Source organism: Schistocerca americana, chromosome 1 (genome assembly GCF_021461395.2).
Source record: "Schistocerca americana isolate TAMUIC-IGC-003095 chromosome 1, iqSchAmer2.1, whole genome shotgun sequence".
NCBI lineage: Eukaryota > Metazoa > Arthropoda > Insecta > Orthoptera > Acrididae > Schistocerca > Schistocerca americana.
This window is the reverse complement of record NC_060119.1, coordinates 588267721-588287097: the sequence shown is the minus strand read 5'-3', so window position 1 is coordinate 588287097 and position 19377 is coordinate 588267721. Positions and strand designations below refer to the sequence as shown.

The 19377-nt window shown below is 36.9% G+C and overlaps 1 protein-coding gene across 1 annotated transcript in view; it reads right to left on the bottom strand.

The window, feature by feature from the left end:
• LOC124579080 (protein sneaky) overlaps positions 1–19377 on the bottom strand; it is a 284298-nt gene that overhangs the window by 159241 nt on the left and 105680 nt on the right. The window contains exon 8 of the mRNA XM_047131238.1: positions 16098–16224. Coding sequence (XP_046987194.1) covers positions 16098–16224 — 127 coding nt within the window. The remainder of the gene's footprint in view (positions 1–16097; positions 16225–19377) is intronic.

Genomic DNA, 19377 nt, shown 5'->3' with positions numbered 1-19377 from the left:
TTGACTATTACTAGTTAGTATCCTTTGTTATAGGGTGAAATCAGCAATTGTTTCATAACTTAAATTCTAATGTTGACCTGTAAACAAATATAAATTCTGCACTAATTATAAATGTTCGGAAGATGAAATGCTAGTAATCTATTTGGCTTATGTTAGCAAAACCAACCCTTCATTAATTCCAAATTAATTAACAGTTTTGTCCAAAGTATTGTTTGCATACTTATATTTGTTAATTTCATGATTTAAACAAATAATACAGCCTAACTCTTGTAGCAGAAGAAACTGTTAAAAAGACAGAATTTTTTGACGTAGTCAGTTAATTTAATGAGTTAAGTTTTAATTGTAATTTCTGTAAATTTTACTTCAAACAAGGTGTAGTTTCAGCACCTATTATTGTGATGATATAGAAGGGCCCAGTTTTTGGTCATGAGACAGTCAGTCCATGGATGAGTTTGAGGCGAGTAACCTGTGCTCATTAGAACAATTATTCAAATTAACTGTGGAATAAGTGTTAAACAATTAGGTCATCTGTAAAAACAGTGACATTGTCTGCTCCATACGTACCTGATTGTTCTTCAAAAACTGTGAACTTTGTGGTTAGGTTTCACTGCTCATAGATGTTCAACAGTAAAGTATTGCAACAGTATGTGGAGGTTCACCTGCAAACTATTAATGATGCTTATGGAAAGTTTAAACAATAGTGCACTGGCCATACACATATAAATGTGTATATGGGGGGTTGTGAAAAAGTGAAATTAAAGTAATGTGAAACGCAACTGTGCATCTGTCGGCTACATTACTTATTGTAGTCAGTGTCCAAATTACAAACCCCATTTTTCAGCCAGTGTAGCAACACAGTACATCGACACTGAGAGTAACTAATGGAGAGGTAAATAAAGTAGGTGGAACCACTACATGTGGTGCCCTTGTGGGTGAGGAATATTGTACATAGCCACACTAAACAAGGACTTGCAAACTTTGAAAAGTGAAATCAAGAGTGGTTTACAGTGTAGTGATGATACAACCAATCAGCACTAGGGTTTCATAATGAAGAAGGTGCAGCAGCCAACCAGCAAGTGGATTATATGGAAGAAGCCATTGAGTACAGGAGTAGTCAGTCAGCATGTAGGTGAACAGAGACCGGAGATAAACAAGATGCCTCGCCGAGAGAATTACAACTTGCCGCAGCCTTGCAGAAGATGGATCAAGAGGACAATCACAACAGCAGCAGCAGAGCAGCAAAAGAAGAGTGAATGAGAATAAGGCAATTTCATAGCAAAAGCTGTTTTGTATTAAGTGATACATAATGAGTGACTTTAATGAACAAGACAGTGAGACTGAGGTCATCTACAGTGTATGTTGAGACGAGTGGAATGGACAAAAACAGTACTGAATTGCATGAGATCATTTAGGGTAAGGAGGAGGAAACTAGTAGCAAAAGTCACCAAGGGCAAAAGTCTGTGGCAGACGAAAATTTTGGAGCAATGTAAAGGCAAATTATGAGTTGTTCGAGTAATATGAGTACGAAAGAAGACATGGAAAGTAATATGAATAGGATGGTAAGTAGTATGAAAGTATTAAAACTGGCATGACTAACCTAAAAGATGAGCTCAAGAAAGAAATTAAATAGGAAATTGAGGTAGTTAGGTCTAGCCTTTTAGAATTGAATACGAAGGTTGAGACAGTAGGAAAAGATTGTGATGAAAAGATAAAGAAAGTAGAGCAGAATACTTATGAGAAATTAACATTAATAAGTAGTAAATGTATAGAATAGAGAAAGAAACTTTGTAATAAGTGTAGTAGGAGGGTGGAGGCTTCTGAAAAACAGTGTAAAGCTGAGGTCAAGTATGCCAGAAAATTTTGTGCTGAGAACCAAATAGATCAGATTAAAAATGATTTTGAAATGAAGGTAGAAACCAAGTGTGCAGTATTGATAGAGGAAAAACTGGTAAAAGTAAATAAAACTGTTGATTCAGAATTGGCTAAAACACAGAAAAAGATGGAAGAGGTACAAAATAGGGTATGTAGTGTCCCAAACAGTCCCTCATTTGTCAGTTGAAAGAAATTTAATGATTTTGAACTGTATGGGGAAGTGCATCTGATGGATTTCATTAGGGAATTCAATGATTTGCCTGCAATATGGAATGACAAAGAGAAAATGTCATTTGTGAGAGGTTTTTTGAAGGGGGATGCTAATGGATGGGCAGCTCAAGCAGCTGATAGTTGTACTTCATGGCAAAGCTTTGAGAAAGCATCTTTAGATGAATATTGGTCCAAAGAGAAGCAACAGAGAATTCTGAGTGAATTGTGGGGAGGAGTGAGATTTGACTATAGGAAGGGTACACTGAAAGGTTTCTGTCAGCTTTGTATAAACAAACTGAAATATTTGGACAAAGAGCTAGGTAGTGAATCAATAATTATGGGTTTAGAAGCTAAGTTGCCTCAGAGAGTTAAAGAATTGCTTGTACCTGCCCCTAGGGGTAATAGTGATTTCTTGAATTATGTTGATAAAGTGGAGAGTGTGAAGCCCTCAGTGGAAGATCATAGGAGCAATTTTGATGACAATAATCAATCAGGGAGAGAATTTCAGGTAAATAGACTGAACAGGACTAATTATAGTAGAAATTCAAGGAATTGTTGGTTGGAGGATAGCCAGAATGGGCACGGAAATGGTAGAAGAAATTCAAGTAAAAAAATGGAGGAGATGACTTTAATTCTGGACCAAACCATTTAAACTAGATAATACTCCAGTTTTGGCTTGCACTCGAGTTGGTAGTGATGAAGAGCCACTTGTATATAAATGTGCTGCAATCGCAGGTAAGGGTATGAACATGATAGTAGTAAGACAACGTGATTTCTAATTCTAGTGAGATGTTGAATGATAGTGTGGGTAGCAATGTTAATCCCATAAAAGATGAGGAGGAACTTACTATAATAAAATTAAGTGATGAAATAGAGTGTGTTAATGTTGCTCAGGATGTCCAAAGTGTCGAAATGGATGTTAAATTTGTAAGAGTTGTCAGGTGTTTTGCTTTGTGGTCTAATACTGGAAACAAGGATCAACTAATTAACCAAATATTTGAGGACAGTGAAAGTGACAGTGGAATCTGATTCTGCCAGTAGCTGTGATGATGACAGCAGTGACAAATCCAGTGGTGATGAGGGTGAGATATTTGAACTTATAATTGATAATTATGGCCAGGTTGTAAGTAAAGAGAGAATAAAGGAGAATAATATTAGGCCCAGTGAAGAGTTAGAGTTTGTGAGGGGTAATGAGGAAGAGGACCATGCTATCTGTCATTTGACTGTGTCTGATAATCTATTTGGTAAGCAGGATGATAGTTTTTCCAGGAAAAGGATTAATGAGGATATGTTGTATAAAGATCACATGGTACGTAAAAAGAAAGTGTGTCAACCTGTAATAATAGCAAGTGTACAAGGTGTACATGTTAAGTGTTTACTGGACAGTAGTAGTGATTTGAATGGCAAGCCACAAGCATTTTTTGAATCTATTAAGAACACAGGGGGTATAGTAGTAATGCATGTTTCTGGGAAACAAATTATTGGTGCTACTGGTAAGCTATGAAAGAGTGTGAAACAAGAGGTACTATTAACTGTAGAACTGGCAGGATAGCTGTTGAAATACAATTTGTTGGTGATACAACATCTGGGGAATAATTTCTTGTGTAATAGCAGGTAGGGGATTCAATGTCCTGTGTTGGATTCATTATGTGGCAATAATGCTTACCCCAGCTGTCTGTCTCATTTTTCATGTTTCCTGAGGCAGTCAAACTCTTCTCCTATTCTACATGTAGTTTATAAGTGAATCACAGACATTCTATCTTCGACTTTCACATAATTTTGTACAGTAGAATACTTAAGCATAGAACTATTTTAGCAAAGGTTTTTCTATGGTTGTCTGTGTTGTATATATAGATTATATTGTGTTACTTATAAGTAATAGAATCATAAGAAGCTGGGAACTGAATGTCTAAAAATTACCTCCGCAGGATATGAGCACATTTAACCATGAGCTGCTTTATTCTAAAAAGTCCTAAAAGGACCAAATACAGCCCTGTCTAGCAGCTGCAGTCTATGGCTGTTATGTGGTGGCAATGCCACTAGTGTTATTTCATTACCTTGGTGAACATTACACCTATTGGAGTGATGTGTGACTCATGAAGGTCAAGTATAATAATAATGAGAGTATGGCATTGGTGGCCGGGAGACCCCTCGCAGGGCGGTTCGGCCACCACTCCACAAGTTCTTTAACCCCACTACGGTGACTTGCGAGTGAATGAGGATGAAATGATGATGAAAGACACACAACACCCAGTCATCTCCAGGCAGAGAAAATCCCTGACCCCGCCGGGAATCGAACCCGAGACCCCATGCGCGGGAAGCGAGAACGCTACCGCAAGACTACGAGCCACGGACAAGGTCAAGTATAATTTCTGTTGGTTGAACAAGGGATGTTTTGGAGAATTTGATGAAATGAATCAAAAATTTCTCAAACTTCTCATCAGTCATCCACCATCTGTCACAACAGATCCTGGAGGAGCATCAACTTTCATTAAATCACTCACTTATTCCAGGGAACACAAACAAGGGTGGCAAAGCGGTACTAACAGCACTAGTAGTCCAGCAAAGTGTCACTAATGTTCCTCTTTCCTGGCAGGTTAAAACCGTGTGCTGGACCGAGATTTGAACTCGGGACCTTTGCCTTTAGCAGGCAAGTGCTCTACTGACTGAGCTACCCAAGCATGACTCACGACCTGCCCTCACACCTTTAATTCTGCCAGTACCTTGTCTCCTACCTTCCAAACTTCACAGGAGATCTCCTCCAAACCTTGCAGAACTGGCACTCCTGGCAGAAAGATATTGCAGAGACAACGCTTAGCCACAGTCTGGAGGATCTTTCTAGAATGAAACTTTCACTCTGCAGCAGAGTGTGCACTGATATGAAATTTTGCTGGCTGATCAAAACCATGTGTCGGACTGAGACTCAAACTCGTGACCTTTGCCTTTGCTCTAGAAACTCAGGTACCCAAGCACGAATCATGACCCTTCCTCACAACTTTACTTCCACTAGCACTTCATCTCCTACCTTTCAAACTTCACAGAAGCTCTTCTGCAAAACTTGCAGAACTAACACGCCTGGAAGAAAGGATATTGTGGAGATGAAGTACTGGCAGAATTAAAGCTGTGAGGGTGGGCCGTGATCCATGCTAGTGTAACTCAGTCAGTAGAACACTTACCTGCGAAAGGAAAAGGTCCTGAATTCGAGTCTTGGTCTGGCGCATAGTTTTAATCTGGCAGGAAAGTTTCATATCAGTGCACATTCTGCTGCAAAGCAAAAATTTCATTCTGGAAACTTCCCCCAGGCTGTGGCTACGCCTTGTCTACAACATATACTTTCTTCCAGGAGTGCTAGTTCTGCAAAGTTTGCAGGAGAGCTTCTGTGAAGTTTGTAAGGTAGGAGATGAGGTACTGGCAGAATTAAAGCCATGATGGTGGGTCGTGAGTCATGCTTGAGTAGCTCAGCTGGTAGAACACTTGGCCGTGAAGGCAAAGGTCCCGAGTTCAAGTCTCAGTCTGGCACGCAGTTTTAAACGGCCAGGAAAGTTTCATATCAGCACACACTCCACTGCAAAGCAAAAATTTCAGTTGGGTTCATCTTTCTGCTGATGTGACCTATGAAACTTGTTTCTCTCCCTTACTCGCAATTGACTTTGCTGGTTGGTGAAATGTGATCACTCTCGTCTCATCTACATTACAAAAGCTTTCAGGACCAAAGGCATATTTGTCGAAAACTTTGCTCAAATTATCAAATAAATCCTGCACTGTTATGTTAAAAATGATTGCCCTTCCTAAGCTTGTAGTTTGTGGAGTTCACAGCGATAATTTCTTGGTCTGTAGCATGAAACCCCAGAACCAATCATAACCTGCTGCTTCATTATCTTTCCAGTTGTTTGGAAGGCTGAAATTGTTATTGTATTGGTGAGGGGCAGTAGGATATTCATAAACAAATTTCCTATCTTGAACTGTTGCTAAATGATAATTTAATTTACTGGTCTAAATTAAATAATTCATCAGATCAGAGTCATGGTCGATTGAAAAAAGGCCTATTCCATAAGATACATGGTTTGCTTTAAAGGTAGCTTCCTTGCCACATCTTACTTTCCAACATATGTTTTCAATATTTTTTTTGTCCAAATTGAAATTTTTTGCAGCCTTTCTGATACTTTTCTCTTTTTAAATAATCTGATTAAGTGTTCCTTTCATTCTCTCACAAGACACCTTCTGCCTCGTATTTTTACCAGGTTTCCAAACAAAGGCTATCCTGAAGAAATGAGACAGTATATCATTGAAACTACAGTAAGGCAAAACTAACTGAACGCTCAAACATCTCTTAAAATTCCGGGTCAGACCTCCCTGACATAACCTCTTAATAAAACTGCAGATAAACAATAAAATATTTTGAAATATTTAGGAAGTTATTATATAAAATTAAATAGAAATAACCAGTAAATAAATTGCATTCAATCCGATCCTGATTAATATTAGTTTGACTTACCTACAGGCTTCCAAGAGAAATGAGCAATACTGTGTTTGTTAAAAAAACATTAGTTGTGATATTTCACACAATAACTTCTCTTTGCCCATGTTTCTTTTAAAAAGTAATCTCAATATTTATCACAAGATAGCTCCACATGTCTCTGTTCCAAAGGTAATAACACAAGGGTTGGTCAAACTTCCCATATGGTCAAATCTCCCTATCTAACCCCTACATTCCTATTAAAAGAGGGAACTAAAGTAACACAATGTATTTCTCGTGTATATGCCTGTCCAACATCTGTGATTGCCCTTTTTAGAGATGACCACTTTGTTCAGCTGAACTGATTACTGTTGTACTCCTTCTCAAAGTATCCACATCATTAGCAAACTTCAAACACATCTCATAATTCTTCACTATTTCAGTGTTCCACTTCCTTCCACATTGATTCTTCTGGACAATTCTCTTATACTTCAGTCTATTCTACATCATTACTGACTTGTGATCTGAGTCTAAAAAACTGGAGGCAACTTACAATCCAGTATCTTATTTCAGAATATCTGCCTGACCATGATGTAACCCACCCGGAATCTTCTCATGTCTCTGGATCTTTTCTAAGTATACCTCCTTCTCTTGCCATTCTTGAACAGAGTATTCACTAGTGCAACATGAAATTTATTGCAGAACTCAGTTAGTCTTTCTCCTCTCTCATTCCTACTGCCAAGCCTATATTCTCCTGTAAATCTTTTTTCTATTCCTTCCCTTTCAACTGCATTCCAGTCCCCCATGATTATTAGATTTTCATCTCCCTTTATGTACTGAATTACCCATTCAACATCCGCACATACTTTCTGTCTCATCTGATGAGAACAATCCTATTGCTGAACTGTTCACAGGAGCTCACAGGAGCTCACTCTCTGCCCTACTTTCCTATTCATAATGAATCCTGCATGTGATCATCTTCATACAGATGTAAACTTCTACAGAAAACTGCAGACAGTTTGAGCTGATTGTGTGTATTCTACTGTTGTTTGTAATTCTCATTATATATGATTTGAATCCTATCGCATATTACTGTGGTCTGTGAGCAAAAGGTAAAGACAGTCTTTGGTTTTAGTTGTTTGTGGACTACTCGCTTAATCTATACAAAAATGCTCTGGTTTCTGAAAGGAAGTTAATATTAACAAAGTTATGCTCTGTGTTATGCATAATATTACGTTTGGCTCTGCTAACTTTGCTGCTCAATAGACATATATATATATATATATATATATATATATATATATATATATATATATATATATATAAAATTTTTGAATGAAACAACCACTTTAGTGCTACCAGTCACCATTTCATTTATTTCCACAATGCATTTCAAAGATTTAAACCTCATTTATCAAGTGGATATATTTGCATTAATATTTATATAATATTAGATCAATTATCTAACGAGCGTGTGCAAAAACTCACCCATCTTGAAACCTAGCAACTCACTTTCTCAAAAAGTCAATACTAAATGTAACAAACTGTGTATTTTCCATCAAAATATAAGGGGGCTAAGAAGTAAACTAGAACAAGTGTCCTTCCAGAAAAACTTAAATTTTGCCGTAAAAAAGAAATCGTGTGAAAATTGTAAAGACGAAATCAAGAAACTGAATGAACGCATAACGAGCTTACAGTTCATAATCGGCAGTTTGAAAACGGACATTTCGAAAATACAACAAGAAAATAGTGAACTGAACACGCTAAAACTTGTGCGAGATAGTTCGTCCGTTACGGAAAAGTGGTCAAATGTAAAGTGCAAAAACAGCAAGTCCAAAGTGCAAATTCGGAAAACCTGCGAAAGTTACGCAAGCTTTGTGCACGAAAACACATTTCAAGTACTTTCGATCGCCGATAGTGAAAATGCAACTTACAGTTCGCATGAACGTTGGGAAAAGCAAAATGGCACTTTGGGGAATAAGGTAAGAGAAGAAAATTTACTGACGCAAACAACTGTGAAGGAGGTCAATATAAATGTGCCGACGAAAAATTGTGTCGAAGTGTGTGGTAAAACAATACAAAACGATTCGCAAATTGTGAACTCCAATAACAGGAAACTGTTTGTGTTTTCAGACAGCCATGGTCGTGGACTTCCTAGTAAACTAAAAGAAACAACTGAAACATTTTCGTGTGGTATAGTGAAACCGGGAGCCCCACTTAGCGAAATTAAAAAAATGACCGAATCCGCAGAGGCAAAAAATCTGCATGATAAAGACTTCGTTGTACTTATGGGAGGCGCAAACGATGTCTACAAAAATGAAACATTGAGTGCAACGCGCGATCTTAAACAGTGTCTGAGGAACCTCACTCACACTAACGTAATACTTGTCAATATTCCGCATCGCTATGATCTTGTAAGATGGTCATGTGTTAACAGAGAAATAGAAAGTGCCAACAGTCAGTTTGCAAAAATCTGCAAACATTTTAAAAACGTGAAATGCGTTGATATAAGCAGTATTGGACGTAGATTCCACACGCAACACGGACTTCACCTGAATGGCTTGGGGAAAGAATATCTGACAAGCCTGATAACCAGGGTAATAAAAAACCACCAAAACAAATTCAAAACCAAAACGATAATTGCATTGCCATCGCCTGACTCCATTACGAAAACACTTCAAAAAAATTCATTAGAAACTTCATCAGCAGCAGCAAAACATGTAAAAAAAGACCAAATTTTAACAGAAAGAACAGTGGACATCGATTTCAACAACAAAAGAACTACTGTTCCTCATCAGCCAAGTATTATTTTAGACGAAAATAACAAAAAACGAGAAGACTCCAAGTTCACAAGGAAACACAGCAGTAGTGGTAGAACCAACATTTGAAGTGTCAGAAACAGCACCTCCATCAACAACAACAAATAGAAGGCTGTTGGACAGAAGAAATGCTGAGCCTCCTTCTCATCTCAACGATTTTTTATGTGTGGGCCCGAAGAAAAAGAAGGGACAACAGTACGTAGTGTCAGGTGTCTCCTCTCTCCTATCTCAAGGCAGACTCCAATGGATTCTCAGTCAGGTAACACCACTAATAGAATGAAAAAGCAAGAGGAAGGCATCTCTTTCTTTCATCAAAATATAAGGGGCCTCTTAAACAAAATAGATCAACTCCTTATTAACATTAGTGAAAAGGACAGTATAAATAATGCCCAGATTTTGTGCTTAACTGAGCACCATGTTACTGATAAATGTGCCTTGCCATCTATAGCAAGTTATACTTTAGTAACATACTACTGTAGGGAAAGTAAAGATAAAGGTGGAGTAGCAATTTATGTTAAGGATAGTGTAGCATACAAAGCTATAGATATTAAGAAATATTGTGTGGAACAACAATTTGAGGCATGTGCCACAGAAATAACAACTAAATTCTATCCAATAATAGTGTTGGCTGTCTACAGGGCTCCTTCAGGTGACATAAAAACTTTTCTGCATTCAATGGAACTCCTTCTGTCATGGTTACTTTCAAAAGCGAAGGATATTGTAGTATTAGGTGATTTTAATATAAACTTTTTGACAGAAAATAAGAATAAAATAGACTTTGAGATTGTGATGAACTTACTCAATGTGACTTCAGTAATAAATTTCCCAACAAGAATTACATCCGAGTGCCAAACTATGATAGACAACGTTTTTTTAGATGTAAATAGACATCAGAACTATATTGTCAGGCAGGTTATAAGTGGGCTTTCAGATCATGATGGACAAATTCTCACTATTTATGACGTTAATCTGTTCAAAAAAGAATTTCCTCGATGGAAAGTCATAAGAGTAATTAATGAAAAGGCGAAAGGAACTTTCAACCACAGGTTGCAGCAAATGGATTGGTCTTTAGTATATAGCCATGATGATGTTGATACTAAATTTAACTGTTTTATAAATGAATTCTGTGCTCTTTTTGAAGAAATATTTCCCAAGAAATGGGTCAGAAACAGTGCTTCCAATTCTGTAAGCAAGCCTTGGATTACAAAAGGTATAAAACAGTCATGTAAAACCAAAAGGGAAACTTATGCTGCAATAAGATTCTGTAAAGATGTAGAAAAATGGGAACACTATAGAATATACTGTAAAATTTTGAAGAAACTAATACAGAAATCAAAAGCCCTTTATTATGAGAAGAAAATAGATAATTCTAATAATAAAATAAAAGCAATTTGGAGCATTGTAAAAAAAGAAACAGGAAGAGATGCAACAAGTAAAGAAGATATAAATAATATCAGATATGAAGGTATCCTAATAGATAACCCCAAAAGGGTGGCTGAGATTTTTAATAAACACTTCGTATCAGTATCTCAACAGATTGGTTGCAAGCCCGATGTTGATGAAGCTGTAACTCTTTGTCAAGCTGTATATTCTAACACAATTTCAGAAATGCACCTTAATCCTGTCACTGTAGAAGAAATTCAAAAAAATCATCATGTCTCTAAAAAGTACGAATTCTGCAGGGGTTGATAATATATCTAGTAATTTATTGAAATATTCTTGTGTGTGGATAAGGGACATTCTCTGTCATATTTTCAATGCTTCCCTTCAGAAAGGTGTTGTTCCCAGTAGACTTAAGTATGCCATTGTGAAGCCCCTGTACAAAAAGGAGGATAAAGCTGAACTAACTAACTATCGACCTATCTCTTTGCTGACAGCTTTCTCCAAAATTCTAGAAAAGCTAATACATGTAAGAATTACTGATCATCTCATGAAGAATGGAGTTCTCAGCAAAAGCCAGTTTGGCTTTCAAAAGGGCCGTTCAACAGAAGACGCAGTCTACGCACTTGCAAATGAAGTTCTAGAAACCCTTAATGAAAAAATGCTAGCACTTGGTGTCTTCTGCGATTTATCCAAAGCGTTTGACTGTGTTGATCACCAGATTCTCTTGCAAAAAGCAAAATTAGTAGGAATAAGTGGTGTTGCAGGCAATTGGCTACAGTCGTACCTCCAAGACAGAAAACAAAAAGTTGTGTTGAATAGCTCGGGTGGAGTATGTGACACTTCCTCAGATTCTGAATGGAGTTCCATTACATGTGGAGTGCCCCAGGACTCAATTCTTGGGCCACTATTATTCCTGATTTTTATAAATGATCTACCATCATGTACAAGCCTGCCGTGTAAATTTACATTATTTGCTGATGATACCACAATTTTTATGAGCAGTAGAACAGTCAACAATCTTGAGGAACTCAGTAATCACATACTCTCAGATATGGTTAAATGGTTCAAGGTGAATGGTCTCTCATTAAATTCCAGTAAGACCAGCTTTATTCAATTCTGTACAAAAACAGAAAAAGAGAGAGAGATAAGTGTGACATGTGGTAATCAACCAATAGTCAGAATGGAAACAACAAAATTTCTTGGAGTGCACATTGACAAGAAAATGAACTGGTCTTCACATATTATTGATCTCTGTAAGAGGCTTAGCTCTGCTACCTATGCTTTACGGGTTGTCACTACATGTGTTGAACCTAACACTGCAAAAGTGGCCTATTATGGCTATTTTCATTGTCTCATTGAGTACAGAATTATTTTTTGGGGCAACCAGCCATTAGCAAGGAAAGTGTTCATTGCACAGAAGCGAGCTTTAAGAATTATATGTAGATTGCGCCCAAGAGACTCTTGTAGAAATAGTTTTCGTAATCTTAAAATATACACAACTACATGCCAATATATTTTTTCTCTCATGTGTTTTGTTTGTAAAAATATAGATATATTTCAACCAAATAGTAATTATCATGAGCATAACACACGGAGGAAGAATGACATACACAGTGAACTCAGAAATTTGAGCTTGGCACAAAAGGGTGTCCATTACACTGGAGCAAAACTCTTCAATGCTCTTCCTCCCGAAATAAAGACAAAGATTCATAACAATAGCGAGTTTAAGAAAGCACTAAAAATATTTCTGCTAGAAAAAGCCTTTTACAGTCTAGATGAATTTTTAACTAAATAAATTGTAATATTTTAATATTATATAATACAAGTTGACATAATGCCACTACGAATTTTATTTAACCTGAGATGTGTATCTGTGTGTGCTCCGTATCTGTTTTCTGTAGTGTTTTAATAATTCTAAGAAAATATGTATTTTCTTTTTCTATATTGCTGCCCAAAGAATTTACTGTATAAGTTTTTATATAATTATGTACTCAAATTTCTGTATATGCTATAAGATTATCAGACTGTATTTGTAAAAAACTGACTCGTTCCACGTCCTTGTGTATTCAACACAGTTGACCTATGGAACACGAAATAAATCAAATCAAATCAAATCAAATCAATGAATATTAGTGACAGTAATACTATTGATAACACCAATATCCTTTGTTTTACCGAACACCATGTAAAGGAGGGTATCAATATGCTGAATCTAGATGACTATCATATTGCCTCTCACTTTTGTAGAAACGGTGTGCAGTAGGGTGGTGTAATTATACATGTAAAAAAGAAAATAATGTATAGATCTCTAGATCTCACAAAATACTGTTTTGATCAGCATTTTGAAGCTTGCAGTATAGAAATTAGCACCAAGACCCTGTCAGTCATTGTAGTAACAGTGTATAGGGCCCCATCAGGGAAGCAATGTATGTTCTTTAAGCTACTCGAACCTCTTCTATCCCATATATATTCAAAAAATAAAAATACTGTAGTCTTAGGAGACTTTCTAGATTATGATAGTAGTAGAGCTGACCTGCTACATATAATGAACACATACAACCTCACACCCATGGTAGATTTCCCCACAATGGTTACGGACTACTGTTCAAGTCTTATAGATGATATTTTCATTGATGAGAATAGAAACACCAATGCAACAGTAAAACAAGTCCTAAATGGTCTTTCTGACCATGATGGCCAATTGCTAACTATCAATGATATATGCCCACACAAGAAGGAAAAAGTCTGTAAAAAGTCATTTAGGGTAATTAATAATGAAAATCTCATGATCTTCAACAGTTATCTTCAACTCATTGACTGGAGTCCAATTTATAGAGCACTGGAAGTCAATGACAAATTTAACCTATTTATAAATGAATTTAAGTGCCACTTTGAAGCTGTCTTCCCTCTAAGAACTGCAAAGAACAAGTACCAGAGCCATACCAGCAAACAGTGGCTCACAAAAGGAATAAAAACATAATGTAGGACTAAAAGACTGCTTTATGTTTCTCTCAGAAATACTAATGATCCTGAAATAAGAGCTCATTATAAAAGGTACTGCAAGATCTTAAATGAAGTTCTGATAAAGGCAAAAAGTATGTTCATCAAATCAGAAATAGATAATTCTGGCAACAAAATAAAAACCATCTGAGGTATTATTAAAAGAGAAACTGGTAGTTACTCAAACAACGCAGAAAATATTGAAGTTAGACATAATGGGAATATCATTGATAAAGGTGAAAATGTTGCAAAAATTTTCAACAAACATTTTTTGACTGCAGCGGATAAAATAGGGTGTAATGGTTCTATAAATGAGGCTTTGAATCTTGTACAAAGAAGTGGACTTAGTGCAGCACCCCTGATTAGCAAGCCTCCTGTCACTGTTGAGGAAATTAAGAAGATAATAAAGACCATGAAAAACAAAAACTCAACTGGTATTGACGGTATTTCCATCAAAGTGTTGAAACACACACACATTTTCATTTGTGAAGTCCTGCGCCACATCTTTAATGAATCATTGAGACTAGGAATTGCCCCTGATAGACTTAAATATGCAGTGGTGAAACGATTGAACAAGAAGGGTGACAGAAACGAAGTAACCAAGTATCGTTCTATTTCACTCTTAACTTGTTTCTCCAAGATTCTCAAGAAACTTGTACACAGAAGGATTCTTGAATATCTTAGTGAATACAATATTCTCAATAAAAGTCAATTCAGTTTCCAGAAAAAACATCTCAACAGAAGATGCAATATATTCTTTCACCAATGCAGTTATTGAATCAATCAATAATAAAATGTCTCCAACTGGAATTTTTTGTGACCTTTCTAAGGCGTTCGATTGCGTGAACCATGAGATTTTTCTGAGAAAGGCAGAATTTTATGGGTTAACTGGAGAAGCAGGGATGTGGCTTGCCTCCTATTTAAAGGACCGGAAACAGAAAGTCATGGTAAACGACACTAATGGGGAACCAGTGTTCTCTTCTTGGGGCACAATAAACTGTGGAGTCCCACAGGGCTCTATTCTGGGTCCTCTACTTTTCCTTATTTTCGTAAAAGACCTTCCAATGTGTACAAGGGCTAAGATAAAATTTACTTTGTTTGCCAATGACATGACAATTCTGCTAGACAATTCAACAAATACTAATCTTGAAATCACTGTAAATGAAATTTTTCAGGAAACCTTTAACTGGTTTACCTCTAATGGATTATCACAAAATTTTGAAAAATCTCATTTGATTCAATTCCATACAAGCCAAAATATTGAAGGGGAGATTAATGTTAAATACAATGATGGGAATTTAGCAAGAGTGGAGTCAACAAAGTTCCTGGGTCTACTTGTTAATAGCAATCTAAACTGGTCCTTACACATTCCTTACCTATGTAAAAAACTAAGCTCAGCAATTTACGCTATTCGTGCGAGTACTTCCTCCAATGACTTAAATACTTTGATAGCTGCCTATTTTGGTTATTTTCATGCCCTGATGGCCTATGGAATTATATTCTGGGGAAACCAGACGAAGGCAAACAAAATCCTCATAGCCCAGAAAAGAGTCATTAGGATTCTGTGTGGTATCAATTACAGACATTCCTGGAGGAAACTCTTCCAAGAACTGAGAATACTCACAACAGTATTTCAGTACATTTTCTCCCTCATGTGTTTCTTGTGTAAAAACCATTCACTTTTTGAAATGAACAGCATGTATCATCATAACTATGACACTAGGGTAAGAAATGATCTACATCTTGAGCAAAAGAATCTAAGTATGGTGCAAAAAGGAGTACACTACTCTTGCATGAAAATATTTAATGCTCTCCCTCAGGCAATAAAAATGTCAGTTACTGATCCACATACTTTTAAAGATCAACTTAAACAGTATCTTCTAAGTAAAACCATTTACTCACTGGGCGAATTTATATATGAGAATATGTGAATTGATTTTGATCTATTGTAAGTCTGTTCAATGTAATTTGTAACTTTTTACAAAAAACAATTCTTGTAAACATTTTTTCTGTGTAATATATTATTCATTGTACAATCTATTATTATAAACAAATGTCTCAAATCTATGTAAACGACATGTTCTACATCCAAGCGATTTATCGCTAATGGATCTACAGAACATGAATGAAATAAAATAAATATGATGTGTGTTTTGTATTATGACATTAGTGGTAACCTGTGGCAGTACCTCCAGTGCTCACAGGCTCCCTTCTCTGCCATAATACATCACATATAAACTGTCACGCTTTGTAAATAAAGATGGTGTCTAGAAAAATGTTTGCATTTAAAAATAGACAGGGAGGTTAAGAGTAAAACTGAAAGAGAAGCAAAATGAAGAGTGTATAGATTAATATACCTGTCTGTGTGTAGTGGATAAGTGCATGCCTGCTGATGAGAGACAGGATCTCATACATTAGCCTGTCCATCAGAACCAGCACACTCATGGCCAGCACTTCAAGCAGTAGCATGAATGTCCGGCGTACCTGCAACAGCAGTTTCTCTGGTGCTAATGGTTTTCAGCAAGCTGAATCAAACATGAGTATACAAAAATAACATACACAGCTCATCTCACAATGATCACTATACTGAAAACAAAAGTAAATGTTTTATCCTTTTTCCAGCCACTTCCATCATTACAGAATCTTTCTGCCTCTTCTCAGATGCAACAAAACAAAAAATTAAGAATATTTAAAAATCAGCACTTAATAGAAGCAGACAACTGCCCTAACTAAACACCAGGAATTTCTCAAAGGAAGCAGTAGGTTAAAAATTCAGAAAAGGTTGTACCAACACAGACTCACTGAAAACGTATATGGGCTACAGTTTTGTAGAACATTGGAAGCAATCGAAGTATACTAGGATTCTTCATATTAAACAGCAATGAAGACAGATTTCCATATAAAAAAATCTTTATAGATGAAGTTATACCTCTCCATTTAATATCAAGCTAAAAAGTATAAACTTGAACACTAGAAGAATGAGGTGAACCAGATGTTATAGTAGTACTGTTTATTACAACTTTTACTTGCTGCTGAAGTTTAGAAGGCTAGAGAAAACTGCTGTTAAGAATAGTCATATAGCTATAGCTGACTTGGGATTTATTACTGTACTGTTATTAATGTCTGCTGAAATGCTTGGTGTTCTCCTTGATGGCAATGGCATCTTCCAGCAAGATAATTGTCTGTGACATAATTATGCTACAGTGGTTCAAGGACTATGCCAATGAACTCATTTTCATGTCATAGCCATCAGACTTACCTCATCTGGACCCAACATAATACATCTGGGACAGTACCATGTGCCATTTCCATGGTTACAAACCACCAGCCTGTAATTTATGGCACTTGGGTGATTTATGCATAGACGTCTGGAAACCTACCAGGGACATGTTGAATCCATGTTATGTAGAATCACTGCTGTCTTGCATTTCAAAGGTGGAGCATGAAACTGTCAAAGGAGGCCTACGTAGTTAAAATGTTGTCAATCATCAGTGCAACTGTATCATACTCAAAAAGTCTAATGATTTAATATTGCCTATCAGGTATTTAACATACAACATTAACAGTAAGATTCCCAAACACACTCCTTGGAGCATGCCTGAAATTTCTTTATCAAAATAAGATGCAGCATCCTCCCTACCAAGTAATCATCTATTTATTTATTTATTTAACAACAAAAACAATCAATTATTGACAAAACTATATAATTGGATAGATAAAAATCTACTCACCGAGCAGCAGCAGATCACACGCGTAAAATACTGTAGTAGTTGGCAAGCTGTTGGAGCCAGTGGCTCCTTCCCCAGACACAGTGGTTGAAGGGGAAGGAAGAAGGATGAAGGAAAAAGACTGGAGAGGTCTAGGAAAAGGGGTAAATTTTGGGATAGTCACCCAGAACCGCGGGTCGGGGGAGACTTACCATATGGGATGAGAAGGAAAGGCTGATTGTTGGGGACAGTATCGGATGAGATTTGAAAACCTGAGAGCCTAAGGGTGGAAGTCAGGGTAATATGCAAACAGATATTACTACTAAAACATCGAGTACAAGTTAATAAGAGTGAAAAGCTAAGTGCATTGCACGAATCTGAGGTGTAAGAGGGGCGGTGAAAAATAGATGGGAAAGACAATGAAATATGCAGAGAACTAAAACGGAGTGAAGCAAAGAGTAGTTACAGTGAAGAAATGCTGAGACAGAGGAAATTAAGATAAATTAAGGCCAAATGGGTGGCGAGAACCAAGGATATGTTGCAGTGCTAGTTCCCAACTGCGGACTTCTGAGAAACTGGTGTCTGGAGGAAGAATCCAAATAGCTCATGTGGTGAAACAGGGATCAAAGTCATGAATGTCATGTTGTAGAGCACGCTCTGCCACAGGATGTTGCAATTTGCCAGTACACGCTTTCTGCCTATGCCCACTCACCTAGTTGATAATTTGGCGATAGTCATGCAGATGTAGAAGGCCGAATAGTGTTTACATCATGATAGCTGGTATATGACGTGTTGCTTTGCAGTCGTTCTCCCTTTGATTTATGTTTTTTGCCAGTTACAGGGCTATTACAGGTGACTTTTGTCTGAAATTTTGCCCACCACACCTAGAATAGCTTTCCATCACCCTCCCAATCTCTGCAATATTCTTGTCAGACCCTATGCTCCGTCTGCACCCATCTCCCTACCCCAAGGCTTCTACCCATGTGACCATCCCCGTTGCAAGACTTGCCCTATGCACCCTCCTACCACCAACACAACATGTCCTTGGTTCTCGCCACCCACCTTGCATTAATTTACATTTATTTCTTACATCTCAGCATTTCTTCACTGTAACTACTCTTTGCTTCTGTCCATTTTAGTTTTCTACATCTTTCATTGTCTTTCGCGTCTGTTTGTCACCACCCTCCTCCCACCTCTGATACATGCAATGCACTTAACGTTTCACTCTCACGTTTCAGTAGTAATCTCTGTCTTGCATATTACCTCATCTTCTACCTTTAAGCTCTCAGGTTTTCAAATCTCATCTGATGCAGTGATGAACAATCAGTCTTTCCTTCTCATCCTATACGGTAGGTCTTCCCTGACCCATGGTTCTGGGTGACTCTCCTAAAATCTATCCCTTTTCCTAGACCTCCCCTGTCCTTTTCCTTCACCCTTCTTCTTTCCCCTTTAACCCTTCTGCCTGAAAAGCAGCCGCTGGCTCCAAAAGCTTGCCAATTACAACAGTCTTTATGTGCATGTTCTGCCACCACTTAGTGAATAGATGTTTCTATCTATCCAATTATATATTTATTTATTTATTTTTTTATGTAGTGCCTGTATTATCACATTCGTGGTATTGGACTTGACAAAGTACAAAACAGTATAAAATATTATATATTTACATCATGTACAAAACCTTATTATTTGTATCAACACATCTTTACAACAAAAACATTATTCTCCTTAATTAGAATATAAAATTATTACTTTTTTCAATTTATTAGTGTCCTTGTAGTACATCATCAAAATGACATATGACTTGTCATACAGATAAAATAAAAGGTAGTGAAGCATTTTGTTTGATTTTACTAAAACTATTAAATACCAGTACTTTACTTAAATAGGCATAGTAGTATATGGCACAAAAGTTAGGTACATAATGAGATAC